The 27,014-nt window shown below is 43.5% G+C and overlaps 1 protein-coding gene across 2 annotated transcripts in view; it reads left to right on the top strand.

The window, feature by feature from the left end:
- Positions 1-466: 466 nt before the first annotated feature.
- TGFA (transforming growth factor alpha) overlaps positions 467-27,014 on the top strand; it is a 101,640-nt gene continuing 75,092 nt past the window's right edge. For both annotated transcript variants that reach the window (XM_081264958.1, XM_081264959.1), the window contains exon 1: positions 467-842. In XM_081264958.1, coding sequence (XP_081121084.1) covers positions 803-842 — 40 coding nt within the window. In that variant the 5' untranslated portion in view covers positions 467-802. The remainder of the gene's footprint in view (positions 843-27,014) is intronic.

The raw sequence follows: 27,014 nt of genomic DNA on the forward strand, positions 1-27,014 counted from the left end.
TCTTCACGAAGTACGGGGCTTTGCCCAGCAGGCAGACGTCCCCAGAATTGATGAGACTGAGGACGCAGAGGGAAACCTAATTTAACAAAATTTTGGCTTGATTATGGGGAGCATTTCCTTGGGCCAAGTCTTGGCAGGCAGCCGGCAAAGTTCACAGGTCGCATTCCTGACCCGCGTCTCCAGTTCCCCGCCCGCGAGAGGCCGCTGGAGCCGCCCTCAGCGCAGGTGACAGGAGCCCGGCGGCTCTGCTCCGCCGCCTAGAGCCTGGAAACTGTCATTGCGCCCAGGGACCCTCGAGCTGAGCTGCAGGAGCCGACCCCATACGTAGGGGCCGGCGGGCGCACTACACTGGCAGTCTGAGGGTGGTGTCTGAAGTCAGATGCTCCCTGTCTTTTCCTTGGCCTGGGTGACAGGCTCACACTGCCCGGCTCAGGGAGTCCCGGGTTGCCCCGCCCAGCCGCCCGCGCCCTGCTTGGTGCGTGCAGAGTCCCCGCCCCCAGTCCCCACCCCCCGTAGCCTTAGGGGGGCACCCCCATTGGGGCTGGAGGGTGGTCCGTCGTGCCCTGGTCACCGAGTGGCGAGAGGTGACGGTAAGCTCCTTCCGATTTCCGCCCGCCTGGCAGCGCTGAGGGGTAGTGCCAGTCGGGAGGCGCTCGGTCCTCCCTCGGCCCGCCCGCCCGCGAGGGGGGCCGGCCCTGCTTTGCCAGCGCCTTTTTCCCCCCGCGCCGCGGCGCCGCTCCGCCACTTGGGCACCGCAGGGAGGGCAGGAGGCTGGAGCGCCTGCTGCCCGCCCGCCCGTAAAATGGTCACCTCGGCTGGACAGCTCGCCCTGATCGCGCTCGGTAAGTACACTGCCTGCTGCTCGTCGTGCGCCCTCTACGACACCCCGCTTCCTCCGTCCCTTCCTTTTTTTTTCTGGGGGATTTCTGTGCAGGCAGGAGAGTTGGGGGTGGCTAATGCTTTTAATGGGTTGGAGCCTGGGAGGCAAAGGGAGACGCTAAGAATTACAAAGAGAGGGACTGTCAAGCGCCCTGGCTTTCCCTGGGTAGTGGCCGCCTGGGCGGTGCGTGAGAACGCCAGGGAAGGGGAAGCGGTGTGTGAACGGGTTTGAACTTTAATCCGCCGCGGCTGTGTGTCTGCTCGTACACATGCCCACACCTACTGCTTACCTGGCTGCCTCCAAACCGGTCTTCGCCGGCGATGGTGGCGTGTAGACTCTGAGCCGCTTTGGAGCCGGGGGTGGGCGTCCGACCCTCTCTGGCTGGCCTTTGCTTGGTATCTTGTAACCTCTGCCTACCCTTGAGCCCCAGACGGACAGAAGTTCAGGATCCCCTTAAGCGCCCTCAATCTTCTAACTTTAAGAGCTCTTGAGCTTTGGGGTAGGTTTTGGATTTTTGTGCGGATTAGTTTTTCTTTTAATTAACTTCCTTGGAAGAAGTGGTTTCAGTGTCAGTCGAGGGCAGGAGTGAAACCCTAAGCAGAGCGTTACCAGTTTCCTTTGAGTTTGTTCTTGGAAATAAATGGGGGGTGGGGGAGGAGAGGGGAAGTTAAACCGCGCCCACCTGGGGTTGGTCTGGGTGGCCCGAGCGCTTTTCTACCATGAAGTTCATAGGTATGCTGTACGTGGTCAGGAGCTCAGGGGTGCACGCTGTCTGGGACTCTTGCCCCTAGTGATATTGGGTCTCTCAGGTGTTAGCTGATTGATGATCAGTCCAGGTGTCCCGATTACCGCTGCAGCCTTCAGTGGAAGGAATTGTAGCTATCTCCTGAGTCTCACCTTGCAAAGTAAGTTGCTGGCTACATCGCTATAGGATCATTAAAGTCTGAAGAAAGCTTTAGAACACACCCCGCAATGTCCAGAGCTGCGACCTCATCCAGTTAGTGTAGGATTGCAGGGGGTTCCTGGAACAGCCCGCAGTACTGTCCTTGATACCCTGATTAAGGGTGATGAAGAATCGCAGCAGTAGGGAACTCATCCTCTAGGGGAAAATATGGGGCAGTCGTGGAAGGAGATGCTTTCTGCATCCTCGCCTAAAACTCACCAACAGGTGATATGATTATAAGCGGCTTTTCACCTCCTTCCTAAGAGCTCCCCATTTTGCATTTTGTATTATGTATTGTGTATTGACTTGTTTCAGTTCAAAAAAAAATTTTAAAGCAGTGAAACATTGCAGATAAGTGGAAGCCTCCTGGATAGATTCCCTGTTCTGAGGTGGTGTTGTGGGTTTTGTTTTTGTTTTGTTTTTGCAAATAATAGTAGTAATAATAGCTAACACTATGTGAGTGCTTACTGTGTCAGGCACACTACTAGTTTATTAACTCATTTAGTTTTCACCCACCTGATTATCATTCCCATTTTCTCGAGGAGGGAAGAAAAGCCCACAGGGCCCACAGTAAGTAGTTGGACGAGGATTATAAGAATGTGGAAGAAATGTGGATAAGGAAATGTCACTTTACTTGTGGTCAGAATGGTACCAGTCTCTCAGGAGTGGGATTTTGCTTTAAGGAGAGGTTGGGTAGAATACCCTGGAACTTTCTTTGCTATTAAGTCAGGTTACCATTGAACTCCTAGAACCTCAAGGTGGTTATGCAGTGAAAATTTAGAGACAGAAAATGATGAAGGCAAACAAATTTGGGGAAGTCTTTGAAAGTTTTCTGCCCCTACCCACAACCTCCATCATAGCACACTCAGAGCAAAGACGTGGAATTTTTCTCTTTTGTCTAAGAATGTTCTCTCCAACTTGGTCTTTGTTTCCTGCCTTAAGAAAAAGATGTATAAACATAAAAAAATTGATCAATATGTAAAAGCTGGCTCATACACTTCCAAAATGTGAGCAGTTGAAAAATGTAGAAAAAGATCAGTAGTAATTTACACCACTAAAGACTCCTTTTTATTTATATTTCTTTAAAAGAAAAATCAGAGCTGTCAGTTCTGTGCATTTACTAGAACTGCTGCCTCCCACATGCATCTTTAATTTGCCATGTTTCCTCCAAAGCTGCTTTCCTCTCTAATTTTTCTTAAATTAGTTAAAGGCAGTTCCAGGCAAATCAGTCTGTTCCATTGCTAAGCAAGATCTAGAAAACCTTCCTGGCTGGGGACAGTCTGAGAAGGGCTATTAGGAGTCTGAGCTAATGCTTGATTACTTGGAACCTGAATGCTGCTGATTAATGCTTTGAGTGACAGAGTGTGGAGACTGTTGCCCAAATGGCAACTTTGGAAACATAACTCAGGTTCCCATAGGGGCTGCCATCCCATGTAGGATTTCCATTGCTGGCAGACACACCTCACAGGGTCTTAGCACTTCCAGTTGCACGTCCTCCTCAGTGTCCAGGGAACAAGATGTAGTCTTCGGCAAGATGCTTAGCTAATCTGTGCCTTGTTTTTTCTCCTCTGTAAAATGGGGATGTTGAGAATTATCGGATATATTGAATATATTTATAATGGTACTGGCTTGTAGTAGGAGCTTCTCAATCTTAATGCCGTCACCACTGTGTTGTTGTTTTTACTTGGTACCCTGTAGAATTCCAGGCACCATTGCAAGTTACCATGGGTTCTATAACTGGAAGAGTTTGTCCATTTTAACTATCTCAGCTCCCTGCTCCTCACCCTTTCTAGGCCAGAAAAATACCGCCCAACCTGAAAAGCTACCTAGGTGATTTCTGGTGGATATCATTTGGTAGAAGTCAAACTCGAGCCAGTTTAGGAGTTCTTTGGGACAGATGTCATGAGCTCTTTAATTTTTGATGTGAAGCATTTGTGCCTCCCTTTTAATATTCAATGATCACTTGTTTATTCAGGACAGCACTAAGTTCCATTTTTCTCATCTGTAAAGTGGGAATAATAAAACTGTACCCACCTCACAGGTTGTTAGGAGAATCAAATGAGATGATAAATATGGAAGCTTTTTATAAATTATAAAGGCTACACACACAATGAAGTTGATTTTATGATACAGAAATGAGGCTATAACCCAAGATAAACATTTTTATAGCAGTTCTCATCAATGAGAACTGGAGGTAGAACTGGAGGCTGTTAGAAGATGCCAAGGACAGGCGGAGGTGGAATAGGTCACCTTCCTTTTGGAATTTAGGACTGAGGGATCAGCAGAGGGACTGAAGTAAGACGTGTCTTTTCTCCATTACATGGAAATGTCATCTTTCAGAGTTGACCGTGAAGGTTTGCCTAGGACACATGTTTTCCATACTGGGCAGTCATAATTAGGGAGTGTTCACTTAGAATGTGGCTGTAAAGGGGTATATAGAAGACTTCAAGGCTGAATTTCCCCTATTTGCTTTTCCAGAATTTGGTTTCCTCAGGATAAAGTGATCTTTCTGTAAATAATGTCCCCTGCAAAGGGGACTTTTCTTTCAGGAGCAAATGATGCTTCGTGTTACTGTTACTGTGGTAACATATAAAAAATAGATGACTTTTTCATTGGACCTATCTCCAAGGACCTTTTCAAAGTGTGTTTTGAACAAGGTCCTCATCTGTGCACTGCCACGAACAGGCACTGGCTCAGCCAAAATGAGAATGACTTGTACACATGGAATTAGGCATCTTCTGTTTGTTTTCACGCTCAAACCTTCCACAGTATCTTCTACAACAGTGCCCTTAAATCAGAATCACCTAGAGGGCTGGTAAGCACAGGTTGCTGGGCCCCAACCCAGTGTTTCTGATTCTGTAGGTGGGAGAGTTTGCATGCCCAACAAGTTCCCAGGTGTGGCTGATGCAACTGGTAGGGAAGAGGCGGGTGGGACACTTCAAGAGCCACTGCTCCTCAATCAACTGCCATTGGGGAACGTTCTGGCTTCAGTTGCTTTGTAAAGTACATTCTGACATTTGTAAATGCTGCTGCGGGTTTATGAACCATTATTCAATGTACGTCGAAGGTCTGTCTTGCTGACCAGGGCAGAGTTAGAATTCTTGCTGAGATCTCTTAATTGTTATAAGTGTGCTTGTACTTTATCCGTGTAAGTTGCACCCACTGGTCCTGTGTTATTAAAGTCATCAGCATTAATCATGTTACTTATTTTATTATTATCATTATTATTTGGTACCAGGGATTGAACCCAGAAGTGCTTAACCACTAAGCCACATCCCCAACCTCTTTTTTATTTATTTTATTTTGAGACAGGTTCTCTTCAAGTTGCTTAGAGCCTGGCTAAGTTACTGAGGCTGGCTTTGAACTTGTGATCCTCCTGCCTTGGCCTCCTGATTATTATTTTTTTGATTGCCCAAAGTTGACCATTGTTTTCCTGCCACTTCAAATGGTTTTTTAAAAGAGAGAAAGGGAGGGAGAGAGAGAATTTTAATATTTATTTTTTAGTTTTCAGCGGACACAACATCTTTTGTATGTGGTGCTGAGGATCAGACCCTGGCCGCACGCATGCCAGACGAGTGCGCTACTGCTTGAGCCACATCCTCAGCCCCAACTTCAAATGTTTTTGATCACCTAATTTTAATTCTGTCCTATATTTAAGATTGTTTCTAGATGAAGGAGGATGGGGAGTTTTATAGTGGTTTTGGCTAGCTTTTTTAATGTCCCTTATCAAATGGGAAATACAAAAATCTTTCAGAGAATCAGGAAAGCCAGAAATCTAGGCTATCAGAATCCTCTCTCAAGAGTTCTTCAATTGCAAGGCACATTCCCTTCAGGCCACCTCTAAAAATCTGGGTCAATTCTTTTCAAGCATTATGAGTTTATTGTATTGAAGATGACTTTAAAAATAAATAGTTATTACTTAGGCTTAGAAAGAGTTGGAAGTTTATTGAAATGGAGTTTTATGTCTTTTACAAGTGACATAAAGTCAGAGGAGACAATTTTTGCCTGCAGAGTTCCTCCCCTACTTGGTGTATTCTGTGCTCTTGCATTTAGTTTTTTTCTTGTCCTCTTTCTTACCTCAAGACCTTCTGTCTTCCTCACCTGTTTACACTCTTCAAGTACTTGAGGAAGGTTAGGATTTCCTTAATGGCTCAGACCCGAAACTCTTTTGTGGAACAGCTCTTCTGCTATTGCCTGGCCTTTTTTGGTTTTGGTCTTTGTGTTCACATTCCCGGTCCGGAATCCTGGGAGCAGAGCCCTGGCTCCTCGTATCCCTCCTTAGATAAGGGTGGTTGGTGCTTGGCCTCTGCTAGCTTGAGAGCTCCTTGGTTTCATCTCTACCTGGGCATCTCTGATCGTGAGCTCCTGGAGTGCCTGGTGCAGGATACTTCAGGTCCAGTCTCTGTTGACAGTCACCGGGTTGTTAACGTCAATCCTGAACAACTCTTTATTATGATCACCAAGGATGATTACATACTAAGTCTTGCATCACCAACGCCCTAGTCTTCAGAATGTTGTTTTCTTGTCAAAAAAATTATGACTTAATGCTTTTAAACATTAACATTTATTTCCTCTGGCACATTTGGAAAATCAAGGAAAGTATAAGAAACTGCTTTAATGACTTATAATTCTGCCACCACAAGATAACCATGTTTAACATTTTGTTAGAATCTGATGGAAGAATGTATAGGTAGATATTCCCTTCAAAAGTGTATAGGAAGCTGGGTATGGTGGTATACATCCATAGTCCCAGTGACTTGAGAGGCTAAAGAAGGAGGATCATAAGTTTAAGGCCAACTTGATGAGACCTGGTCTAAAATAAAAAAATAATAATAATGGGTAGGAGGGTAGCTTGGTGTGATCAAGGATTCCTGGGTTCAATTTCCAGTATCCACTTCCCCCGAAAAGTATACATGAGTTCCAGTTGGCTCACACTGTTTGTTTTTGTAATTTAACAATCTTTTTATAATAAACACCTTTATGTCATTAATATATAACATCATTTCTAGTGGCTGGGGAATATTCCCTTGAGTATAAATACTACAATTCAACCAATTTTGTGTGATTTGGGCCACATAGATCTTTCCTATATTTAACTTTTATACATAATCCACACATTGTTTTTGAGAATATTAACTGATACACCATTTTGGAAGTGGGTATGGTAATAGTTATTAATAACCGAGTCATCAGTTCCACATTTGCTCTATCCTGTGTAAACTCTCATTGACATTTGCAAAGAAAAATGTCAATGATTGTTGAATGATTACCAGTACCACACTGCTGTAATTATTTAAGGAGATTCTATATTTTTACATGTAACATGGTGGTTTACTATGTAGATATTTAAAAGGATAAAGTTTTTCATGATGAATTCAAAAAGACAGTTTCCAGGATTATGTGAATAGTACAGTCCCTTGGTTTGAATGGGTTAATTTTTTTATAACAAGCATATACTAAGTTTATAATGCTGGAAGTCAAGGAAAATCAATGATACAACAGTCTTGTCCTTAAATGTTTGGCACATCTTTGATTATTTAGGATAAATTCCCAGAAATTGTCCTTTTTTCTAGCAGTTTACAAATGTCTACTTTTTTGAATTTTCTATAATACCATAAGTTAGGCTTAACATTTGCCAAGTAGATTGGAGAAAAATATCTCAGCCACCTTTTCATATTAGCTATTTGTTAGAATGGGTAAATTTTTAAATCATTTGTCATCTTGTTATTTTGCATTTTAACCTTTTCAAATTGTCTTGTTGATTGATCATTCTTTTCAAAGGACTTTATGATGACAACATTTTATATTGAAAAGATTTTAATCATTTACCAGTCATATATTATTAGTATTCCTCTTCCCCCCATTTATTGTTTATCTTTTGCTTTTTGTCTATGGCATTTTGATATTCCTAAGGTTTTTATTCTTATTTAGCAGAAATTTTAAATCTTTCTCTGTAAATTTCTACTTTGCCTATATATTGAGAACAGCTTTCCTTTGTCCTAAATGAGGCAAGTATTTTCTTATCTTTTTCCTTCTAATCTTTAGTGGTCTAATCATAGTGGTTGTATATTGAAATAGTCTATCTATAATTTATTCTAGGGTATGTTATATGATACAATTCATATTTAATTTTTTAATGAAAAGTCAATCAATAGTTTCAATTGCTATGGAATAATCTATCTTTTCTCCTATGGTTTGAAGTATCATCTTTATCATATGCTCAAATTTTATAAGTCCTTGAATCTAATTGTGAAATTTCAGTTTGGTTCCATTGCTTGGCATTCTGAACCTTGTTTTGAATTTGTTCATCTGTTTATTTTATTTACTGAGCACCTGTTCTGTGCTGGAAATACTTCTAGGTACTTGGGAATCAGCCAAGAGGGAGGGAGAGTCCTGGTACTGATGCATCTGTGTTCTAGTGGGTGAGACATCCCCCTGCTGTCTATTCTGATTGGCTATTGCTGGTCTATAAAAGCTCTTTTCATACTGGTGTTTAAAAAAATTCTAAGATTCCTTCAATTGATTCTCTTTAAGTTTTCTAGTTACATGGCATGTAATCTTGAATAATAACTTTCCCCCCTTCCTTTAAATATTCTTGTCTATTGTTACTTTTATAGTACTGACTAGAACTTTAAGAACAATATTTTTTAAAAAGCAGTAGATATCCTTGTTTCTCTTCATAGATATGCTGGTAACATTTGTGCATTTAACAGTTAAATATGTGGCTGTGGCTGACTTTTGGCTGTGTGTGTGTGTGTGTGTGTGTGTGTGTAGGTATATATAGATATTTTTGTTTCTAAGATGTAATTCTCTTTATAATTTAACAAATGCTTTGGCATTTTGTTGTATTAATTGTGTCTCTGTGTGTGTATGATGTTGATGGACCTTTATTTTATTCATTTATTTATATGTGGTGCTAAGAATCAAACCCAGTACCTCACACATGCTAGGCATGTGCTCTGCCACTAAGCCACAACCTAACCCCTATATTAGTTTTTTGAAGCAGGAGGAGATAACATGGATTTGTTTTTTTTTCCCCTCATAATGTTTTAAGGACATTTATTGACTCAATTATGTCGACGCCATCTTTAAATTCTTGGCATTAACCCTTCTTGGGTATGTGGTATTATTTTCTCTATGTAGGTGCTAAATTTGACCCATTGTGAGTTGTTTGGGACCTTGTTTTCCTTTTTAGGTTTTGATATTAGTCTTACATCAGCTTTCAAATGAAATAAATTTTGAAACATTTCATTGTGCTCTGGTAGTTGAAATATCATGAAAACACGTGGTTCTTGGGGAGGCTTCAAAGAAACAGCTTATGAAACTTCTGAGCCTGGTCCTTTTTCAATGGTGTAGTAGTCAGCTTCTTTGCCTGTAACAAGACACCCGAAATAAAGAACTTAAAAGGAAGAAAGACTTATTTTGTTTCCTAGTTTCGGAGGTTTCAGTCCATGTTCGGATGACTCCACTGCTTTTGGGCCCATGTGAGGCAAAATACTATGGCGGGAAATGCGTGGTAGGGCAGAGCTGCTAACCTCATGACAGCTGGGAAAGCAGAAGGAGAATCTGCTTTTATAACAGAGTTCCTCCCCCCAAACCCATTTAGCTGTGAATTCATAAATGGATTAATCCATTCATAAGGTCAGAGCCCTTAAGATCCAATCACCTCCCAATAGCACCCCCTCTGTATCGTGTTGCATTGGGGACCACGCCTTCAATGTGGGAACTTTCTGGGGACAGGTCAGCTCCACACCATCACAAATGATTAGTTCAACTTTCCTATTTCTCATGTCAGTTTTGATAATGACATGTTTTCCTCACAATCTGTTTAATTCAGATTTGTAAAATTTAACATAGATTTATAAATAATCACTCTTGGAAATTTTTCTTTTTGCATCATTGGTGACCTTAACAAAGTAAAACAACGTCAGCACCAGAGCCCCTCAAATAAAATAAAATAAAATAAAACAATCTTGATTACATTCAGGCTGAAAATGATTTTGAATCATTAAAATTCAAGGAAAAGTTTCATAAGACCAGATACAAAGCTTCAGTTTGTTTGCATAACACATATACCAAAGTTGTCATAGTAATGCCACCTATGATTCAGTGGGGACATTACTGCTATGTAGCATCCTCTGCTTCCTTAAGCTTTAAAGAGCTTAGAAACCTCCAGAAACACTATTATGGCCATTAGGTGCTACTACAGCACAGCCAGGGCTTGTGTGGGAGAGTATCTTTTTATTGTTCATTCGCTTTAGTTTTTGTTTCTTTCTTTTGTTTTTAAGATCTGTACTTCTAGGTAAAAATATTAGATTCCTAAAGAGTGAGCATATCTGCAGCTTGAGTTCTTCAGGGCTTCTAATCTGAGTTTGAATGAGGTCACTCAACAATTGTACTGGGTGCATGGAGGATAGATGTGTCTTTGCTGTTCTTTCGTCATCTCTTGCCAGGTCTGAGGCATTCTCGGGGTAATTACTGTACCTCCAAGAGGCACAGGAGATTAACTGGCTAAATGGTGCACCTAATGTGGTGACACAAAAGCAGCCAAAGCTGATAAATGAGAGGTTTGCAATTACACACTCTTCTCCCTTCTCTTTGCCAGGCCTTGGCAACCAATGAGGGGAAACACACATCTAGCAGACTTTGCTGGATTGAAAAAAGATCTTCAAACCTGTAACTTTTACTGTGGTCGTGGCCCTGAGGAATTGGCATGTGAATTATGGCTGAACATGACCTGTTCACCTTGTTCGTGACTGATCTTGGTTGGAACCTCCAGTCTTGAGCCCTTCTCACCTTGCAGTGGTTTCTGGGTTATGAGTTTTGCATTCAAGTTTTGCATCATCGGGCTGGTTTGCATGCTGAACACACATGCAGATTGAAACAATGACAGATGTTTTTTGCACATAGCAGACTTGGGTGTTATAATTAGGGTTTCAGGGGATGACTCACAGGTCCCTAAACTGGAATGAAAGCAAGCCTGGGGCCCAGGCATTTTTTTGTTTGTTTGTTTGTTTGTTTTTTTGGGGGGGTTGTGAGGTCAACTCGTAGATCACACAGTTGGGGAATCCTTCTGAATTTGGAATATTCCTGGACCTCATCAACCCACCCCCATGCCCTCTAAAGAAAATCCCCAAGGCAAACAGAACTACTTGTGCTGGCCATAGTGTAGACCACTTCGTGTCCATAAAACTTGGGCACCTCTGGTTGCCACCTCGGTAGGTGGGTGTTCAGGACCTGCTCCTTCTCTACCAATCTTGGTTAAGCCCTGCTGATTCTTATTTTTTTGGATTGAACCCAGTTGTATTTAACCACTGAGCCACATCCCCAGCCACCCCCCCCTTTTATTTTTTGAGATAGGCTCTCACTAAGTTGCTGAGGCTGGCTTTGAACTTGGATCCTCCAGCCTCAGCCTCAAGAACTGCTGGGATTACAAGCATGTACCACCATGCCCAACTGCTCATTCATTTTCCCAAAAGGAGGCATAATCCAGAATTTACAGACAAGAGCATCTAAAAACACTCCCAAATCCTGCTCACCAGACTTTTTACCAGGTTTAGCTACTGGCTACACTACCAGCCTTCTTTCTGGGCATAGATACAGATATTTGTATATTCACATTTTCCCTCCAAAAACAGCATTTGGTGGATTCTGTTTTAAAATCTGCTTTTCACTTATAGTACATAGGGACAATATTTCTATGGCAAACGTATACATACATCTATAAATGTATTTTATGGCTATAATGAATTCCATTATACAGCGCTTACTTAACCATCTCATACTGATGGAGATGGAAATTGTTTTAAACTTTTAAATATTCAAACCTGAAATGAAAATTCTTGCAGCATATTTTAATAATTTTCTATGGATAAGTCCCCAGAAATGCATTTTTCCACTTAATATAATGTTTTGACAACATACTTTCCAGAAAATCTTGTGTATTTGTAATTTTTATCACCTATGTGTGAATGCATATTTATCAGCAAACCTGCCTGTGATGAATATGATCATTTTCTACACTATGTAAATTAGTATTATCTTAATTTGTATTTCATTGGTTTTTAGTAAGATTGAATGCTTTTTAACATTCAAGTATTTCAGTTTATTTTCTTGTAAATGATGCATTTATGTCCTTAACCCATGTTTTAGATAGATTCTTATTGATTTGTAAGTGGTTTTTAAAATATACCTTTAAAATGTGCCTTAACAATATGCCTTAAAATATGACTTAAAATATTTTGTCTTTTAAATTCATATGTGTGGTTTTGATTTTGGTTTTAACTTTTAAAGTCTTAAAATCTGTTCATAATTTCTTGATGGTTTCTCCTTTTGTGTAATGCATAATTTTGGTGTAGGAAGCGCTTTTTCTATGGCCTGCTGATTCCTGATTTTTTTCTTGTACTTTTAGGTCTAAATTTTAATTCAATGGGAATATATTTTGGGTGTCAAATACAAGATAAAAATCTAATCTGTCCTTTGTCAAATAATGATCCAGTTACTCTAATATCATCTGTTGAATTTTTTTTTCTACACTCACAGATTTCATCCCACATTTGTGTCACCTGAGACGTTCTTAGGAGTAGTTGGGTCTATTTGTGGTGTTTTCATTCTGGTCCACCGATCCAATGATCACAGCTGTAAGAACCACTCTTTGGATTAGGATGTATAATTGCCCTAGGAATTTGGGGCAAGAAATATTGAGAACCAGTAAGGTAAACAGTGTGTTACGGTAGATACTCATCACTTCTCCCTGTGATGAGATTCCTCCTCCCCTGCATCCTAGGCAGTGTGGGAGGGGGGGATTACTTACCATGTTTCTATCCCTGGAGAGAGAGGATGATTTTTCTCATTCCCTAGGGTGGCTAGGGCTGGTGGGCACTGGGTCTCACTGTACTGAAAAGCCTGGTGAGCCAGATTATATTCCCCTCTAGTCTTTCTGGAACTCTATGCTCTACAGAGAGAAATTGGAGATCACAAGGCAGGCCTACAATCCTCCAGGTGGCATTCTGGTGAACTGAGGCTTTATATTTTCATGTCACCTTCTCATGTAGGAGTGCTGTAGAATATGACATGACATGCTTGGAACCACAGACCAAACCTGGTGCATCACTCTCTGGAACTTAGATTCATTAGAGACTGAGAAAGGAACTCCACCAGCTAGTTACAACATGGTTTTCTATATTAAAATAAACTCAGATGTGTTAGTGAATAGAATTCAAGATTGAAATATCAAAATAATTTTTAGGATAAAACATAAGACAAGATGAATTGTGACTTCCTTCCCCAATTGGCTTATTTAAGACTCTGCTCCCAGAATCAAGCGAAATAAGTACAAGTTTCCTCTCTTTACCACTTTGGGGATTTGCTGGAAAAGTTTGAGAAGTTCTGTCCCATACGGATGACTAATTTTCAGATACTTAGAGTAGAACATAACAGTGACTTAAATAACTATAATTTTCCAGTTAATGTAATTAATATGTTTTTTCTAATTTTCTAAAGTGGAAGCTTAGATTATTGACTTTGAACCTTCTTTTGTGATAGCATCATTGAAGGCCATGAATGTCCCCATAAGCACTACTTTTTCTATACCCCATACATTTCAACAAGTTATGTTTTTATTTAATTCAAAATATGTTTATTTCTTTTGATATTTCTTGTTTTGATCCATGCACTTTTTAGAAACATGTTGCTAATCTCGTATATGGGAATTATTCCAGCTATCTTTCCATTATTAATTTCATGAGCATCCATCGTATGGATATTCCTTTAAATTTGCTAAGGCAAAGTGTGTTTTCTTGAGAAGAATGTGTATTCTGCTGCTGTTAGATGACATAGTCTATAGATGTCCATTATATCCAGTTGATTGATAGTGTTGAATTCAGTTATGTCTTTACTGCTTTGTGCCCACTGGATCTTATCATTTCTGATGTAGTGGTATTGAAATATCTACCTGAGATGGTAGATTCAGCTTTTTATTTTTGCAGTTATATTAATTTTTGCCTCATGTACTTTGGCACTGTTGTTAGGCACATGTATACATTAAGGGTTGTGTGATTTCATCATCTTTATGATTCTAAAGCTATTTTAGAGTCTTTCAGTACCTGTGGTCATCACTAGTAAACCCTTTACCCCTATGTGGTACCTGTAGTTGATGCTGAGTTTGCACTATTACCTGTGAATGGGAAGTTCCCGTGAAACTTGATTTCTGACTTAATTTAACAGAACTGTGCTCTATTTTAATTTTCTTTGTATGTGTGTGGGTGGTAGGGGAAGAACCAGAATTAAAACCATTATTTCAAATTCCTAGAATAATTCTGTCTTAGGGTCAAGATGATAGACCTTCTTCTGTTGAGGCTACGATTTCAAATTAAGTTCTTTTTTGAACCTCTATGAAGATTTTGACTAACAGACTGGTTATGCACCAGTGAACCACTTGAAAGTTAAAAGATTTATGCTTAGGAAGACACCATCCACTCACTATGTAATATGAGCTTATTTTCTGGTGATGGGCCTCTTTCCCATACTCTGCAATAGGCGGAAAATAAACCGAACAGTCCTTTCAACTCAACTGGTACTTTGGATTTCAGATACAAGGCAAGGCATTCTTAACAGTAAGAATGGATCGTGTGGAGTATCGTGGCTACCATCTCATGTAGGATATGTTAAGTGATTAAATGGTAGTTGTGATTTTTTGTGAACCAAGTCCAATGTAACATTTGGTTCTTAATTTACCCAATGTGGCTACTTTACTCACTTCCTACTGTATCTATCATACAGTCAATGGGATGAACAACAAAAATAAGATCAATCAGCACAAAGTGAGGGGTGCTGTTGATTTATTTAAGTTATTTATTTTATGGATTGTTCACTTTAGTAGATATAGAAGCTTGTATCATTACTCTGCTGGATGGTGGTATTAATACGTAGAGAACCATGACCTATCCCTTGTCCCTCAATCCCCATGAATTTCTTGTGGATAGCGGCACAAGCAGACATCACTTTTTTTTTAAACGAAAGGGCATGAAATGCAGAGTCGATGTCTTGGGCTCAAAAGGAGTTATCTTGGTATAATAGGGCAAGGGTACTTTGTGTTGATAAAAGCTTTGAAGGGTGCTGGCACATGGAAAGTTCTTTAAGTGCCTTACATGCTGCACAAATTCCTTTAACACATTTAGCAGTTCTGGGAGGTACATTGAGTATTCCCATTTTATAGATGAGGAAACTAAGACACAAAAATGTGAGGTAACTTGCCCACGCTTCTATAGCCAGCATGTAGAGGAACCAGGTTTTGGATCAAGGGCCCTTACCTACTATTCTAGCCACCCCAACATTCTGGTTCTCTTTGTCAGTCATGGAAGGCTGTGAGTGCTGAGGTGCCTGGAGTGGTTCGTGTGTGTGGGAGTGCCATTTTGTGGTAGACATTGACCTACATGTAGTCAGACTTCAGACAGCTCCTCCCCTGCATGGTACCATGTTGAGAGTAATCCCCATGCAGGTCATTGTCATGCTGGCTGAAAAGAAAGAGTACAACTTCTTAATACTATGAAATATCATAAAGAAATAACTACGGTAGAGGGCCTTTTCCCTCTTCCATGGAGCCCAGGTGTTCCAAGGACAGATAGTCAGTCACATGAGACAAACTATTTGACATATCTTTTTTTGTGATCTGGGAACTTATGATAATTTTGTTAATAGGAGCCTGTTTTCATTTCAAGCATACATTTTTCCCAAAAGGTGTTTATTTTAAAGGGGGATCTCCCATGGATGCAATCTGTCCCCCAATAGGTGACATGCCTAAAAGTCACAAAGCATGTGACCTGAAGCCTCTAACATCCTCTGCTGAGGTGCTGTCCCCAACGCCTCCATCTCCCACTTCAACTCCAGCCAGCATTCCCCCCAAATAATAGCACAAGACAGAGGAGTCTTTCACACTTGTGAGTTAACACATTTAGTTCTTCACAGTCTAACTAAAGATAGAACCTGCATTAGCACGTTCGCTAATAGCTGCCGTACTTCCAAACGCCTCTCCCCCAACTTTAGCGATGACACATACCCACAAAAAGCACAGGCATTTCTAGTTGACTGTATAGAATAGCAGACAAGAACACAAAGAGCACTTGCAGTTTGGCTTGCACATAGGAGCGTCACTCGGCTGGCAGCATTTTTTGATGGCCTTTGCACCTCTGATTAGTCACTTCAATAGCTGGTTAGAGTCTGGATCCCAATGTGTTCCAGAAAGGCCACCGTATGAGCATTCTTCAAAAGTGTGCTCAGGGTGTTTTTTTTTCTTTGGCGAAAGGTGAGAGAGTGGTATACACGGGCAAACCATGCATTACACACGAAACAGCAAGTGTAATGGACTCTTTTAAAATGGACAGTTTTTAAAAATCTGTATATTAAAGGACCTTATTGGATGATCCTTTTCTAGAAAAAAAAAAATCTCCCCTTAATTTGTGAATCCAAATCATTCACACGTCTGATTTCGCTTGAAGTAGGTTGCATCCACTACAGAGTCCAAAAAAATAAAAATAAAAAATTGACTCACTGGTGACTGTACACAGCTCATTCTGATGGGCCACCAGGAGGAAGAGGTGATGTTGTCAGACACCAGCTCTTGAGACAGGAAAGAGAGCAGCTTATTATGAAATTGCTGTTGCTTCCAGAGCAGAGGCCTCCTATCTTGCCTTTCCCACAGGTTTTCTGCACCTCGAGCTGTGGGCGCCCTTCATCTTCCTTTGAGTCTCCTAATCACTTGGTGACCTGCTCCCTAGCCCTCCTTCCTTGTCTGATGGGTGCCTTTTAGTTGTAACATTCTGTGGTGGTGGGGGGTGGGGCAAGGTTTAAGTTGGGGGAACAGAGCAGTCACTTTGGGTCAAAAATGTTCATCTTTTCAGCTTGTACCTTTGAACCCCAGCATGTCAGAGGCCACAGAGCTGGTGAATGATAACAAGGAAAGGCTTTCTAACAGGATGGGAAATCACCTTGCCTCCTTGTTCAGAGATGCGCTTCTATCACCAGGGAACAATATTTTCGGGCTGTTTGGGGTTCCTTCGTGGGAGGAACTGCCTAAAGAAGGGAGAGGACTGCGCTCCAGCAGGGGACTCTCCACAGGCCAAGGATGGAGACTGTCTGAGAGGACACAGACAGTTTATCTGCACTCCCAGCCTTGAGAAACGAACTGCAGGCCTAGGGGAGGGGTATGTTTTTGTTTATGTTTTATCCCAGAAAATATAATATGATATGCATCTTCCCTTGAAAATACTTTCTTCAACAAAGCAGGCCCCAGCTGCCCTTGTGAGTGGGGGTGAGAGCAGGCTTGCCGGTTAACTACCATTCTGGTGTGTGTGGTCTGCTTCTCTGAGCTGGCCAGGGCCCCAGAGCCTGGTTCGGGCTCAGTCCAGGGTCCCCTCTGGGGCGGTGATGACTTCTGACTTCACTGGGAGCAAAGCAGAAGTGGACAAATGGCCTCCTTGTTTGGCCTTGAAGATAAAGTTATAAATTTTTGTGAAAGTGTGTATACCGCCCCCCCAAAGTGAGATAACTGGAAACCACTGAAGAAATTCTGGGTGGCTCCACATTGCCTAGCTACGCGCTGCTCTTGATTTTCTCCAGTTTAAATGGCTTAGGCCTTATTTTCACCTGGGGCTGTTTCTCTCCTGATGAGCTATTTTCAGAGGCTTCACAGGCAAAACTTTCTGAAAATCTGGGGCTTTGTTTGTATGAAAACATTTTGTTCTGAGGAGGTGGGTAAGTCTGTGTGAATAGCCATTGCTATTCTTGCATATTATCTCCCTTGTACTGGAGTAGGGTATAGTCATACCCATTGGTGTCTTTGGGTGACCTCTTACTGTATTGGCAGTAACATTTCTGTGTGAGTTCATGAGTGTGTGTGTGTGTGTGTATGTGTGTTTCATCTAGAGGTTTCATTTCCTACTTGGTGGGCGTTTTATTTCACCTTTCCTTTTATGCCTATTTTCAAATTTCTGCAGTAACAGTGGTTGGCTAGTATATGTTTACTGATTATAAATAATTTACCCCCAGAATCTCTCTTCATTTTCCCCTTCCTTCTCCTCACCACCTCTTACCCCCAGAACATCATTGACCTAGCAGCAGATTTTTTTTTTTTTTTTGAGCAGAAGTGGGAAGTAAATCCATCTTCTAGGTCAATTCTGATCACTTGGAAATGGTTGTTGATGGGTGCATCTGAGTTCAGTGGGAAACAGTGCTGTGATCAACTAGTAATGTCTGCTGTGGGTTCAGCAGAGAGGCATTGATCTATGTGTCATGTATTTGATTTCCTGCTTGAAATGATGGACTTAAGAATGAGAAAAAGATGAGATTCCAAGAATTGAATGTGTCTCTACTTATGTTGCTAATATTTCATGCCATATTAATTTTCTTAAAAACAGTACTTAGGCTTTGAAAAAGTGGTCCATAAATCCCACAGCCATGTAAAAGTACTAGTGAGCCCTAGTTAGACAGGGTTAAATTAGTATCCCAGCAAGACAAGGAGCCTGGGCGGGTGTGGACTATTATGTCCTGTCATCCTTCAGGACACTCTAGGGTGTTTTCCTCCCCTGAAAATAAACGCAAAAGCACAACTAACACTGGGTACAAAACTCCGTGTCAGTGTTCAAGTCTGTTGACCTTGGGATCTTCTTGAGATCTTAGTGGGGGTGTTACTTCTGCCTTCAGGCGGAATACTGAACTCTGCCTTTTTAAAGGGAAGGACTCCTTTCCCTGGAGGGTATGTGGCATGTCTGCTCCAGCCCCAGAAGCCATCTCGGCATCCTTAGACCTGCTTCCGCATGGGCAATGGTTGTTAAGTGCTCTCCCGAAGAACCATGGGAGGATGTGAAGGACAGTTGACCTGGGCTGTGCCCTCATGAGCCTGAGAGGCTGCTGCAGAGGCCATGCATGTGTTAGGGCATGGATCCCTAGAGCCAAGTGGCTTGGTGCATTTGCAGCTTGTTTGTGCTTTGGCCACAGGTCACCACTGCACCTGTTAGCTTTGCTCCTGGTGGGCCCTGGGCCTCTGAGCCTGTGATGCTGCCAGACCAGCCATAGGTGGTAGTGCTGGGGTTTATGCTGAGCAGGTTGAGACACCAGAGAAGCTTCTAGAAAGCCTTCTAGAGCCATCTTCATCCAGAGGCTCACTTGTCCTGGGAGTTTCACCTGTGTCTCCTAGGTAAGCCTCCTGTTAACTTAGCCAGAGATTCCTAGGACTTGTCTGGGGATGATCAAGATCTTCATTCCAGGTGGGAGCACCCTGAAATATCTCGGGGATAGTGGGCAACACTTGGAAGGGAACGCTTAATGAAGGTTCATTAGAGAGGCCTTAGAACATTGGGACCAACGTAAGATGTATTGTATAGATTCACTCTTGTGGAGCTTGAGCCTGCAAATGGGCATCTGTCTCTAAGTCTGTGTTCTTATGTATTCATTCGTTTCCATTTTTATTTTTTGAGGGAGACGGGATCCTCCATCTGAAGTAATTGGGAAAGATTCTTAAAGACACTGATATTTGAACCAATCTTGAGGGTCAAACATGCCCTAGGAAAGTGGGAAGAAGGCAGAGGATGGTGCAGATAGAGGCAGAGGGAGGAGGAGGCTAGGGTGTCCCTCCCAACGCTCAGTCCATCAGCAAGTCTGCCCACTGTTTCTGTTCACATCTGACCACGTCTCGTGTCCTCCATGGCTGCCATCTTCATCCCCCACCTGAATGCTGCAGGGGTCCCGTCCCACTCTTTCCAGATTCCATTGTTGCCCCCTTAAGACTTCTTCTGTCCCTAGCCCCCTGAGGGACTCCTCTGTTAAAAACCTTCCAGGGACTGCCCAGAGAGAAATAAAATCCAGACTCTAGGGGTCCCCACAGGACACCTCTGCCCTAGCAACTCTCCAAGTTCATTTCCACTGCTGTCCTGCCCCAGCCACACCAGCCTTCCTGATCTTTTTTTGGCCATCTCAGTTCACTGCCATCCCAGGACCTTTGCATTTGGTATTCCTTCAGCCTTGGATGCTCTTCCATCACATCTTTTCAAGGATATGCTCCCTGGTTTTGTTTAGACGTCTGTCAGATGTCACTTATTCAGAAAGGACATTCATGATGACTCTTTGTATACACATACACCTATGATACAGAAAATACTCAAGTGTCCACATTAGTTCTTGGAGAACTTCTATGATAGAAAACTTCTATGATGGAGATTCTATGATAGAAAAGTTCTAACGATATCTTCTTATTCCAGACTGAAAGTATCTGGATTCCTCAGGGTCCTTAGAAAGTTCTCCTGCTTGACTAGGCACTCAAGGATTATCTTCTTAGTTCATGACCCCTGGCCTTCTTTCTGGAACCGTCCAGCAGGTTTGGTATGAAAAGGAGCTAAATTCATTCAGCAAACATTTCTTGAGAGCTGTCCAAGGCGCTGAGAATACAGTGGACCCAAACACACACCCCTGCCCCACAAGCCCATCACTTGATCCCAAGGAGGCAGAAATAAAATGTTAAGTTGTGGGAGGAAAAAGTAAAGCAGGAGAGGGATGAGCCCCTTGCTTATGACCTTGTACTGGGTTTTACAGGAGGATGATGCTGGATAACTTGAAAGCCCCCAGTCTCTCTTGTTCCTTTCCTACCTGAAGTGTAAGCAGGGGCAGGAAGAAGAGGGTGGGAAGGGTCTCAGTAGCTGCAACCTCCTTTGATGATGAAGGCTGTCTGCTGCCCCCTCAGGCCCCTGTCATAGATGAAGCTGGAGGGTACATTAACAGCGCCCCCTGCTAACTCTTGTATTCTGCCTCAGTCACAGCATGCTGACGGCAGATGGAAAAATTGTGTTGGACTTCAGCTTGGAGGGAGCAGGTCTCAGATACATTATTTTACGTGACAAACCACAGAATCCAGGCCGCTGGCCCTGAACACAGAGTACTGGATTTTCTTGGTTGTGTCCAAGGCTGCTCAGATTCCTGACTGCCTTCTGACCTCCCTACTGAAAGCCTTCTCTGGAAGACCCCTCACACATGGCTCTGCCCCCTTCTCCTTCTGTCCCCTCCATTGGTTCTTCTGGGGCCCATTTCTACAGGGGTCATGTTTTTCCCCACTTCCTCTCATCTGATGTGCTGTCAGTTTGAGAGTGAGTCTTGGGTACAGGGTGGCCCAGCCCAGGGAGCTTGGCCACTGACCAAATGCTGGCCATTGCTTCCCCTCAGAAGCTACCATCAGTAGAGACTTGTTGAACCCAGCCTTCCAACATGACCCCATGACAGAGGAGAAGTCACTGTGCTCTTGCCCTAAGTTTGCAGCCAGGTAGAATTCATAATGATGGCAAAAGCTAACTTGTCTTCTGTCTTCACACTGGGGAGCAGTGGGTAGTGGATGTGCTGAGAGCCATGGTGCTCCCTGGAAGGCTTGTGGTCTGCGGTTAAGCAGCGTCTCCTCTGCCTTTCCAGAAAAGCCCAACCCAAGTCATGCCTTCCTAGGAGAAGAACCTTTTAGGGAATCAGTGTGTCTGGACAGTTCATAATATGGAGAAGATTAACTCACTTGATCATGTTGTAGTGTCATCAGCTGGGTTTTATTGGTTTGGTTTGTTTCATTTGGTTTTTAAATGAATATTTTTAGAACAATTTCAGGTTTCAAGAAAACTGCACACGCTGTTCTGTTGTGAGCATCTTGCATTGGTGTGGGATGTTACAATTGATGAGCCAATATGGGCACATTATTATTAACTGAAATTACTATTATTTAACTAAAATAAGTCATAAACTATAAATAAGTCAGAACTAAGGTCCTGGTTTACATTAGAGTTCAGTCTTGGTGTTATACATTGTATAGGCTTGGATAGATTTGTAATGACCATTATAATTCACCATCATGGTGTCCTGTGGAGTAGACTCACTGCCCTGAAAATCCCCTATTCATCCCTTCCTCTTCCCCATCTTAAGCTCCCAGCAACCGCTGACCCTTTTACCATCTCTATGCCTTTTCCAGAACACCACATAGTTATAAGTAGACAGTAGAGAGCTTTTTCCATACTGGATTCTTTCACTTCTTGAACCTTAAACATCTAAGAGTCCTCCCTATATTTTTATTCAGTGTAATATCCCATGGTAGAACTGTACCATCATTTATTTATCTGCTCATCTATTTGAGGACATCGTGGCTGCCTCCTTCCAGGTTTTGGCCATTTTGAATGAAGCTACTGTTAACATTCATGCACAGGTTTTTCTGTGGATATTAGTTTTCAACTCTTTGGGGTAAATACCAAGAAGCAAGAAGCTGGATCGTGTAAGAGTATGTCTAGTTTTGTAAGAAACTGCCAAACTGTCTTCTGAAGTGGCTCTTCCACTTCACCAGTTGGTCTCGATGCCTAAACCACTTGCATTGAGATGGGTCTGGTTTCTCCAGGCGATACCTCATTCTCTGAAAACGAGTAATCCAAGATCTTTTCTCTCTGTGCTCATCTGGGGCTCCGATGTGAGTGCTACCTCTCCGTTCTTTTTTCTGTGGTCCTCCCTGTTCTCACTAGAGCTGAGTCATTCTAGAAAAAGAGGATCTTTTTTTCCCCCTGTTCCTTCTTCCCTTTGACTCCTCATCTCTGCCCTTCCCAACAAAAACCAAAGTGGTCAGTAGGGAAAGGGCAAGATCAGGATTGGTGGGGAGCTGCCACCTTCCTGGAGGAGAACTGTGTCCTCCATGTGTACTGCATGGTTTCAACTAGGTTTTTGTTTTCCTTTGAATTGCTTTAAACTGATGCCACCAAAAGGCACGTGATGCTCTCTACCCTCCAGCCCCGTGTGGATGGCAGGTCTCCTTCCTTACCAGTTTATCTCCATAGTCAGCAAATGAGATGCTTCCTCAGGACCGAGGGCATTTGTAGCCTCCACTGAGCAGCTTTGCTACACGTGGCCACGAGAACCCGTGGTATCCCAAGGGGAATACCTCAAGATCTCTAAAGCCCAGCAGCAGACCAGGAAAAAGTCGAGTGCCTCACTCTGTGTTCCCTTCCCTCCCTTGAGCTTCTGAATCTCCTTAGACCCCCAGCTATAAAACACCGGGAACCATTTTGTTTGTGGCCTGTCAATCTTGCTGCTTTATGGACAGGCTTCCTGTTGGGTTAATAGAGAAAGTCAGACAGATGGACCACAGGATGGAGAGAAAAACTGACAGGGTGGAGCATCCAGTTAAATGAAGGTGGAGCAGATCACCACAGTCCACTGAAAGCTTCTCAGAGGCCACATACAATTTATAGTCACCTCCTGTGACTACCAGCCAGTTCCGTTTCCCCTGATTTTTGGACACTTCTGCCCAGGTGCAGTTGGAAGCTGACTGGCCCGAGGTTGAAGGGACTTTCCCTACTGGGGTCCACGGTGTCTCAACAGGGAGCACTGTTAGCATCTTAAGCAGGACAGAGTCCTGTGCATTACAGAAACTTAGCATCCTGGGCCCCACCCATTAAATACCAGGGGTGCTCCCCTAGACCTTGTGGCATCAAAAACTGCCCCCAGGGGTTTCGGGTGCTCCAGGGTAGGTGTACTACCAGTGGAGAGAAGCCCTAGGCCAGGGGATGGTCTGGTGGGCTCTTCAGTGAAAGGTAAAGTCTGGCACCCTCTACCTACTCTTCCCTTGGGCCCTTTGTCAGCTGGGTGCCTACACTTGTCACCCAGGCCTTTGTCACCTGTTCCCTCCTCTGCACCCTCCCTATTCCCCAGCTCCTGCCCTTCACTTCTGGGAAAAGAACTGAGACGTTTTCCCAGCTTGCCATGTGTTTTGGGTTAAGAAACACCAAACCTTAAGGGTGTTTCCCCCTTAACTCATGAAGATCTGTAGTTCTGGGGACTCGTTGCCTCCTCTGTTTGACCTTGCTTCTCAATCAGCCACCTCATCTGATCAAATGAGCTGTCCGAGGGCAACGGGGAAGGTGGTGATAAGCACTGGTGCAGTGCCATCCCCACCCCCAAGTGGCCCCCACACCCAGGCTGACACTGCATTGATGGGAGATTCTGCCAAGTCACACTGGTATTGATGTTGGCACAAACCCCAAGTCTTGCAAAGCCGTCTACAGGTTGGTCCTGGGGTGTTCTGAGTGTGGTGGAGTAGTGGGGAGGGATGAGCTTGTCATTCACAGGAGGAAATGGGGCAGAGTTCAAGGATTGCTTATTTTCATCTCCTCCCTGCTCATACCCTACTTCTAAGCCACTGGCAGGGAGGGATGGCTACGTATGGTCTTGCCACAGCTGAGGGGATACGCCTGGCTGGGTTGGGGCTCCCAGGAGGCCAACTCTGCTTGTTTGAGGTCTAAACAAGCAAAACTCCTGCTGCCCTGGGCCCAGAGGGTGGCAATTCTGGGGCCACCATGAGGCTAGGGAAGCTGGGCCAGGGCCAGTGGGCCTGATGAGGTACAGGCTTGCCACATCCCTGGGACTCATGCAGAGGTGTCATTTAGTGCCTGCACTTCTCTATTTAGCCATCGTGTCTCTAAAGGGCCTGGGCCCTGCCCACAGAGTGGTGGTATCTGCCCGTGGATTCCCAGTCTTGTCTCTGGCCCACTCCCCCAGCTCTTCTTCTTCCTCCCTCCCTCCCTCTAGGACTCTGGGAAAGTCAAGTGTAGCCCTTTCCAGAGACACCTCCAGGCTCAGATCACAGTATCCGTCAGCTGGAGCAGGTTTCTGGAGCACCTTGGTTGGTACAGCATCTTTGTGATATCAGAGCTTGGCCCTGTGGAGCCTGCAAGTGACTCACAGCTGGGGAAGTTCAGCCACCCAAGAGGCTCAGCGCTGCTGCTTCATTGCCTTATAGTTCCAGGAAATCAGGTGGGGAGCCAGCACAGGAGCAGGCTGTGAGGAAGAGGAAGTTCACCCAGGTCTTCGAAAAACCTTAACTCTGCACCAGAGGTCTGCTCCTTCTTGGCAAAAAAAAAAAAAAAAAAAAAAAACAGATGCGGCTAGATCTGTGCAGATAGGCAGGAGCCCAGGGCCTTCCCCATCCCCTGCAGATGCTCAATGCCTTGAATCCTGATTAACTAATTGATTGCTAGGCAAGATGTGCTGCCCCTGTATGCCATTTGCTCTGGTTATAGGAAGGGGTCTTCTCAGACCAGCAGTTAGTGGGCAACATGGCTCTGTCAGACTTTGAAGTGGGTGAGGGCATGGGGACTAGTAGAGAGAGATGTCTGTAGCAGTGTAAGGTATCACACCTGCCAGGAACAAAGGTGTCTCCACAGGCAGTGTCAGTCTCCTGTGTGGGTTTCCATGGCTTTTTATTGGTTGTTTATTTTTTTGCCTGCTTCCCTGGATGTCAGGAAGAGCACATGTCACCTCCTTTGCAGTTATGTCTCTTCCCTGCTAACCCTGTGCATGGGGGGTCACTTCTGGGCATTTGTTAGTTTAAATAGCTCAAAGTGTTTTACAGATATTCTCACTTGTCCCTTGAAGTAGGGAAGGGAAGATAGTAATCAGTTGTCCTAAATCAGAGATGGTGGGAAATGAGATCTGGGCTAAGAGGGCGGGACAGAGAACTCTGAGTGGTCCATGTGGCTGACCTAAGTAGGAACCACTTCTGGCTCCATCACTGATAAGTATTAGGGGTGCAAGAGGAGAACCCTGCCTGCTGGAGCCCTGGGGGCATCATGGAGAGTGTGGGGTTGTGCAGGGCCTAGAAGCCTGGGTAGAAATGAGGTCATGTGGTTGGGAGAGTGACCACATGGGAGAGAATGAGTTGGTGTGTTTAGAAGACTTGGACCTTTGGAGTGGAGAAAAGAGCTTGGATAGGGACCCTCAGAGCTACTTGGAGGAACACCGTTGAATGTGTTTGCTTCAACTGTGTCTCCTGGCCTAGAGTTGCAACTGTGTTTTGCTTGGAGAGCCCTGGGCAGAGTGGACAAGGAGTGTTCCCTGGGCTGGGTAAGCTGCCATTTAATGAGCTCAGACATCCCTGTTCCCTCCTTTGTTCACCCCTTTGGGATATGTCCAGGCCTCCTTGGGGACTACTCAGTATAGGGCTTTCCATTTTCTCAGTCAAGTTTCGGGAAAAGCCAACAAAACTAAGAATGGGGGGAAAAAATGTTTCAGGGGTCAACTTATAGGGTGACCAAATGACTCAGGGCCGCCTGTGAGGCCAGTTCAGCTGACTTCACTCCAGGTCTCAGATAAGGACCACACTTCCTTCACTCCTCCATGGATTTTCTATTCTAGTGACACTATTGACATCGTTATTTAAATAGACACATTTTAACACCAAATTGAATGATGGTGTAGCCAGACATTTATAGCAGAGTTGAATGTAATGGTTTTCAAGAATAGAAAGAGCATTTCCCATAGGAAGGGAAGGCTGTAGAGGTCATAAGAGAAAGGATTTTTAGTTCCTCCCTCCCTCTTTGTGTCTGCATGGGGTAGGTGCTCAGGAAGCACTTGAATTAATGAATGAATGTCAGATTCAATTGTGTTCCTTCTCCACTGAAATCAAAGTAAAGACCATGACCTAAGCTTTAGGAAGAAAGGAACGTAAGAAGGATTGGCTGCTTTTCCTGTTCTCTCTCTACATACTCTCACTATTCAGCCCCCTCCAACTCTTCTTAAGCTGGTGACCTCTCAGAAATTCAGTCCAACCTAACTGAACGCCTAATGAGGTGCAGGTGTTAGGACAGAGAAGATTAAGGAATGGATCCTGGCCACACTAGAGGGGTAACCCAGATAAGATGTGAAAACTTTCAAACCACATGTCAGAATAAAATAAGACCTGCTCTGAGAAAGGCATGATTCCCCTCTGACATTCAAGCAAGGCTTTGAGGAGCAAATTTGATTCCCATGGGTAGAGGAGGAGGTGTGGCAACTTGGGAGATCAACATGTTAGAAAACTTTATTGATGCATAACAATCTTACATATTTACTGGGTACAATGTGATGATTTAATATATGTGTCCATTGTGTAATGATCAGGTCAAGGTAGTGAGTATGTCCATCACATTAAACATTTGAGAGCAGCATGATATTAGTTACTGTAAATGGCCTTTGCCATTGGTTGCATGTTTATTATGTGCCAATTAATAGACTATAGGTTTCTCATGCATCGCCTCCCTCCCCCATTTCTTCTTTACAATACACCTGTACAGGAGATGGATACCTCTTTATGTCCTTTTACAGCAAAGGAAACTGAAGCTTGGGCAGGTAACCAAAAGTGAGTGGCTGCAAGGAACT

The sequence above is a fragment of the Spermophilus citellus genome (genome assembly GCF_964194105.1).
Source record: "Spermophilus citellus genome assembly, chromosome: 13".
NCBI lineage: Eukaryota > Metazoa > Chordata > Mammalia > Rodentia > Sciuridae > Spermophilus > Spermophilus citellus.